Genomic DNA, 5980 nt, shown 5'->3' with positions numbered 1-5980 from the left:
GTGAAGAGTAAAATAAGAAAACACTAGAAAAATTCAAAAAATATCTGATTTTTTTACATGGAAGATGTTTGAATGCGTGAGGGCATCTGAGTAGCTCTCGGCAAAAGAAATAGGGTCTCTAAAAAAGTTTACTATTCGTGCACTATTCAAACTGATTTTGCTTTTTTGCTGAGAGCTAGTCAGATGTCCGAACGAGCTGAAATTTCACACGGACCTCACACACTCAAACATCTTCCATGCAATAAAAAAAATCAGTTTTTTCTGAATTTTTAGTATTTTTTATTCTACTTTTCACCGAGATCATACGAGCTCGGGTTCGCAAGTGGATATTGGAAACCTTACATTCTTTATATGTAGTACTCTCTCCGTCCGAAAATACTTGTCATTAAAATAGATAAAAGGGATGTATTTAGACGTATTTTAGTTCTAGATACATCTTTTTTTATCCATTTTGATGACAAGTATTTCCGGACAGAGGGAATATATAGAATATAGATAGACATATACACCATCTCACATCACATACATAAAGGATTGGTACATCTATATCTGCTTCTGATATGCACAATCTCAAAATTAAATCCAAGTGGCCTAACACCATTCCCGAACAACCTGAACGCCCCTGCGACGACGAAACGCCCAACCAAACGCTAGTAGAAGCGACAAAAACCTTACGAGAGTGACTAAATGGCTCCCGAAGTCATCTTCTCCTACATGTGAAGACTAAAACAAATAAAAATACTAAGGAAATTCAAAAAAAATCTGAACTTTTTTGACATGGAAGATTTGAGTGCACGAGAACAGTGCCAATTTTCAGCTCGTTTGGGCATCTGAGTAGCTGTTAGCAAAAAAAATTAGGGTATGTGAAAAAGTTTAGTATTCATGCACTATTCAAACTGATTTTGTTTTTGTTTTTGCTGAGAGCTACTTAGATGTCCGAACGAGCTGAAATTTCACACGGACCTCACGCACTCAAACTTCTTCCATGCAATAAAAAAAATCAGAATTTTCTGAATTTTTTAGTATTTTAGTATTTTTACTGTTTACCAAGATCATTTGAGCTCGGGTTCAAAAAATGGATATTCGAAACCTTACATTCTTTTTAAGTAGTACTCCCTTCGTTCCAAATTACTCGTCGTAGAAATAGATGTATCTAGAACTAAAATACATCTAGATACATCCATATCTGTGACAAGTAATTCGGAACGGAGGAAATAGTATATATAGAATATAGATATACAGATACACACCATCTCATATCACACACAAAAGGGATCGATACATCTATATCTGCTTCCGATATGCACAATCTTCAAATTAAATCCAAGTGGCCACACACCATTCCCGAACAACCCGAACGCCCCTGCGACGACGAAACGCCCAACCAAACACCAGTACAAGTGACAAAAACCTGTCACTCCCAATATTTGGGATCCCCCAGCATTTCACACAACCTCCATTGACATCACCATGAAGTAATCCATTCCAGCGAATTAAAATATCTCCCTGTCAGCCAATGCCGCAAGGCTTGAGAGAGCAATAATGTAAGCTCGCTTGACATAATGCTACTCCAAACCCGTTTTTAAAAGGGGGCTACAGTGCAGGGGGGTGGACAGGTGACTTGGGCGAGCGAGCGAGGCAGCCACCATTGGCACAGTCTGCGGACGAAAGGAAGGGGATGGGTGGCCGAGTAGTTCACACCCGACCTAGAACAAGAGGCCTTAAAATAGTCTCCCGTCCTTGATCCCAGCGGTTATATAAGGTCGCCTCCGTTGGACATTGGTGCAAAGGAAAGGGACCAATACCACATCGCCGGCTGACCCATCTCTCTCTCTGTCTCTCTCTCTCCCGAGGTTGGTCTCTCTCCCTGAGAATTTCTACCCACGGGCTGCATTGCTGTGTGCTTGCTTTGCGCAATGCTAACTGCTCTGTTTTCGTGCGCGTTTTCCTGATCAGGGTTCCGGCTGGTCGATCGGGCTTGTGGAAGAAGCAGTTTGCTGCAACCTTTGGCTTTGGGGTGAGCGGCGAGCGAGCGATTTTTAGTATCGGCGAATGGCGACTCAGTGGTTCTCCAATATGGTAATTTGCTGCTCGTCTTCTGATAGCGTCGGGTGTAATGGTGTGGGAAGAGGTGGGTGGTGGCTGACTGGTTGATGATGGTTTGGTGGCGCGCAGGTGATGGACGAGCCGAGCTTCTTCCACCAGTGGCAGTCGGACGCGACGCTGGAGCAGTACACGGAGCAGCAGATCGCCGTGGCCTTCGGGCAGGGGGAGATGGAGGCGGCGGCGCTGATGCAGCAGCAGCAGCAGCAGCAGTACGCGGCGGCGGCGGCGGGCGAGCACCGGCCGCGCAAGGCGGCCAAGGTCAACACCAGCTGGGACTCGTGCGTCACGGAGCAGGGCTCCCCCGCCGACTCCTCCTCCCCGACCATCCTCTCCTTCGGCGGCCACGCCCACGCCGACGCGTTCGCCAAGGCGCCGCAGGCCCCCAGCGCCGCCACCGCCTACTACGGCGCGGCGGCGCCCGTGAAGCCCAAGCAGGAGGTCGACGCGGGGGGCGTGGCGCCGTTCCAGCAGGTCAAGCGGAGCTACGACGCCATGGCCGCCGAGCCCGCCAGGGCGCCCTCCCGGCCGGCCGCCCAGAACCAGGACCACATCCTGGCGGAGCGGAGGCGCCGCGAGAAGCTCAGCGAGCGCTTCATCGCGCTCTCCAAGATCGTGCCGGGGCTCAAGAAGATGGACAAGGCGTCGGTGCTGGGCGACGCGATCAAGTACGTCAAGACGCTGCAGGAGCAGGTGAAGGGCATGGAGGAGGTGGCCCGGCGGCGGCCGGTGGAGTCGGCGGTGCTGGTCAAGAAGTCGCAGCTCGCCGCCGACGAGGACGACGGGTCGTCCTGCGACGAGAACTTCGAGGGCGCCGACGCCGGGCTGCCAGAGATCGAGGCCCGGATGTCGGACCGCACCGTGCTCGTCAAGATCCACTGCGAGAACCGCAGGGGCGTGCTCGTCGCCGCGCTCTCCGAGCTCGAGAGCATCGACCTCGCCATCATGAACACCAATGTGCTCCCCTTCACCGCCTCCTCCATCGACATCACCATCATGGCCACGGTCAGCCCCCAATCATCTCCTCTTCTTAATTCCTCCATAATTTACTACTCAATTAATTACATGGTCTCACTCACTCAATCATGTATTAATCTGATGCAGGCCGGCGAGGACTTCTCGTTGTCTGTCAAGGACATCGTGAGGAAGCTACATCAAGCGTTCAAGTCGTCGCCATGAAGGACTTGCTCCTGAACATCAAGTCTAATTTAGAACTTTGTCTTCGGTTTCCCTCTTCTTTTTTCATCATTAGCCTCGACGATTTGGGGCTAATGAGTTTTAGGTTCGTCCCCGCTGGTGCTTCTGATGATAGCTCGCTTGCAGTCCCCCACACGGTGCCCCTCAAAGATAGCCATTTTCCACCTTTTTTTGCCCCATGGGTGCAGCAAAAAACACTATCTACTTCCTCTCCCTTTTTTTGCATGGATTGATCAAAATCACTCCATGTTCCCGGGAGAGGGTAGAGTGAGAAAAATGAGACATGTCTTTTTCTAGGGCTAGTTACCAAGGGGAGTTTGAATTTTACAAAAACCCATTTTTCATTTCTCCCCTACACCAATACAGCCCTTTTCACCCTGTTTTTTCGACGAGAGGCCGGACCGAGTTTTTTTTTTCAAACCCAAACACCTACCTTTGCCGGCCTCTCAAATTCCACCACAGTGCTGTTCCCAGAAGGTTTCAAATATCTGTGGACAAAAATGGCGTCTTCTTTTTTTTCAGCACCGTGGGGGTACTTTTGCAAGCCTTTGAATTCAGAAGTTCAGTAGGGTGTGCCTGTTTTTCAGGGGTAGTGCAAGCTGGTTGGTTGGACCCAGCAGCTTGGATGAACCCCTTTGCTTGTAGTTTCCTTATGGCTTTTGTTGTAACAGGATCAGGGTTGTAGCTCGATCTGTAAGCTCTTGTTTGCTTGCATACAAGTATAAAGATTAAATAAATATGCTCGGTTGTTAACTTGATGGATCTCTCTCTTGGTTACATGTCTTTTCAGCTAAGATCTGTCTTTTCTTAGTAGTATTGAAACATATCTTTCTAATTTGTTTATGGATACAGAATCGCTAAACGATCTTGTATGTTGTCCTGTATATATAGAAGTATCATACTATGTATTACCTGTCCACAAATCAATACTACAAGATTATAAGGGCGGCACTTGTTTGTTCATGAAAAAGGATCGTTAAATGATATCGAGGCCTTTACTCTAAAATCAGTAGTATGATGCTGTTTCACACCATGGATATAGGGAACGTGGGTATCTATGCAAGTTATAAGGGTGGAACTCATCTATTCACACCGAACCGATCATATTTAGACTTTTACAGTTCCTCCCTCAAGAGCTAGGTGCTTATATCTTCCATCAGGTAGTTTTTTTTCAAAACGGAGGCAAAGATTGCCTCATCTATTAATTAAGCAGAAGAGAATTGCCCAGTTAATTACGGAAAATCGAGCGAAAACCGAAACAACAAGGGCCAAGCCCATCCCAAAGACTAACACACACAGGGCAAAGCCCATCCACGAACAACATCGATGACAACCACATCGCCCACACGACACGAGGTCCATGCCCTCGAAGCTGCAACTCTCCCGAGGCCGCCGCCTCGACATCCACTGCTTCGTTGCGCCCTGCGCACTCAACCGACACCGCCTTCCGGGGCCGCCGCCCCGACATGCCACCGCTCACCCTCGAGCAGCAACGCCGCACGATACAGCAACCCGCAGCCCACACTGCTCAGGACAACCGCATGCAGACCACGAACGTCGCACCACATCCGGGGCCGCCGCCCCGACATGCCTCCACTCGCCCTCGAGCAGCAACGCCGCACAATACAGCTACCCGCAGCCCATGCTGCACAGGACAACTGCACGCAGACCACGAACGCCGCACCACATCCGGGGTCGCCGCCCCGACATGCCTCCACTCGCCCTCGAGCAGCAACGCCGCACAATACAGCTACCCGCAGCCCATGCTGCACAGGACAACTGAACGCAGACCACGAACGCCGCACCACATCCGGGGCCGCCGCCCCGACGTAAAGTCAGACCGCCCTCACTGGGTCGCATCGACCAGACCGACGACCTCGCTACCCACGTAGCACCAAGCCGCCACCGAAACAATGCACAACTGCGACTCTGCCCCATAGAGCCATCGTTGCATCGCTATCCGAGGCCGCCGCCTCGGCGTAAATCCACCGTCCGGAGCCGCCGCCCCGGCCTCCATCACCCCGACAACGACGCAACTCTGCACCACTGCCATGAGACCACCACTCCACAAAGGTCATTGCTTCCAAGGCGGTGCCTCCAAGAAGGTAACGATGTAATTGCCGCCGCCACCCGCTCCAATGGAGCTTGGGTTTTCACCCGGAAACACCAGACAGTTGCGGCAGTAGATGGACGTAGCTCCGCGATGTGCCTCCAGGAAGGAATGCAATGCTCAAGAACATCGCCAGCACCGGCACCGAAGAAGGTGCAACACTTTCGCCTGGAGGATCTACTCCACCGCCGGGCCTCACAGGAAGCGAACGGCATAGGAACATAGCAAGTTGTGCAGAGGACATCGTTGCCAACCACCAGCCCTCAACACGCCGCAGCAGAGCGCCATGTCAGATTCCGCGCACCCCCAGCCACCTCCAGCCCAAGCTGCTGCTCTGTTGCAGCTCACCATCACCAGAACCTCCACCGACGCGGCACCGTCGTCCAGAAAACTGCGCCTCGCCGCCACCACCGCAGCTCCCCCGGCCCAGGGAAGGGACCCCAGGCACCCAGCGCGCCATACAGCCGCAGCCCGCCGGAGCGCCGCCACCGCAGCTTGCCGGAGCGCCTCCACCGCCAGATCTGGGCGCCCGGGCGCCAGATCGACGACGGCCGGCCTCAGCGCCGCCCC

General features: G+C 51.8%; 1 protein-coding gene across 1 annotated transcript; it reads left to right on the top strand.

Annotated features, from left to right (window-relative positions):
- Nucleotides 1–1662: 1662 nt before the first annotated feature.
- On the top strand, nucleotides 1663–4058 carry LOC123087026 (transcription factor bHLH18). Its single transcript, XM_044508926.1, has 4 exons — nucleotides 1663–1853; nucleotides 1957–2079; nucleotides 2176–3108; nucleotides 3208–4058. Exons 2-4 carry the CDS (start codon nucleotides 2053–2055, stop codon nucleotides 3280–3282), a joined length of 1035 nt encoding a protein of 344 aa, XP_044364861.1. The 5' UTR covers nucleotides 1663–1853; nucleotides 1957–2052; the 3' UTR covers nucleotides 3283–4058.
- The last annotated feature ends 1922 nt before the right edge of the window (nucleotides 4059–5980 follow it).

Source organism: Triticum aestivum, chromosome 4A (assembly GCF_018294505.1).
Source record: "Triticum aestivum cultivar Chinese Spring chromosome 4A, IWGSC CS RefSeq v2.1, whole genome shotgun sequence".
Lineage (NCBI taxonomy): Eukaryota > Viridiplantae > Streptophyta > Magnoliopsida > Poales > Poaceae > Triticum > Triticum aestivum.
The sequence above is the reverse complement of the archived record's forward strand: the minus strand, read 5'-3'. Positions and strand labels throughout refer to the sequence as shown.

Excerpts from the sequence above, each read along its gene's own strand:
- LOC123087026 (XM_044508926.1), top strand. The coding sequence starts at position 2,053 with ATGGCGACTCAGTGGTTCTCCAATATG. Across the intron at positions 2,080-2,175 it reads CTCAGTGGTTCTCCAATATG|GTGATGGACGAGCCGAGCTT; the intron begins GTAATTTGCTGC and ends GGTGGCGCGCAG. Across the intron at positions 3,109-3,207 it reads ACATCACCATCATGGCCACG|GCCGGCGAGGACTTCTCGTT; the intron begins GTCAGCCCCCAA and ends AATCTGATGCAG.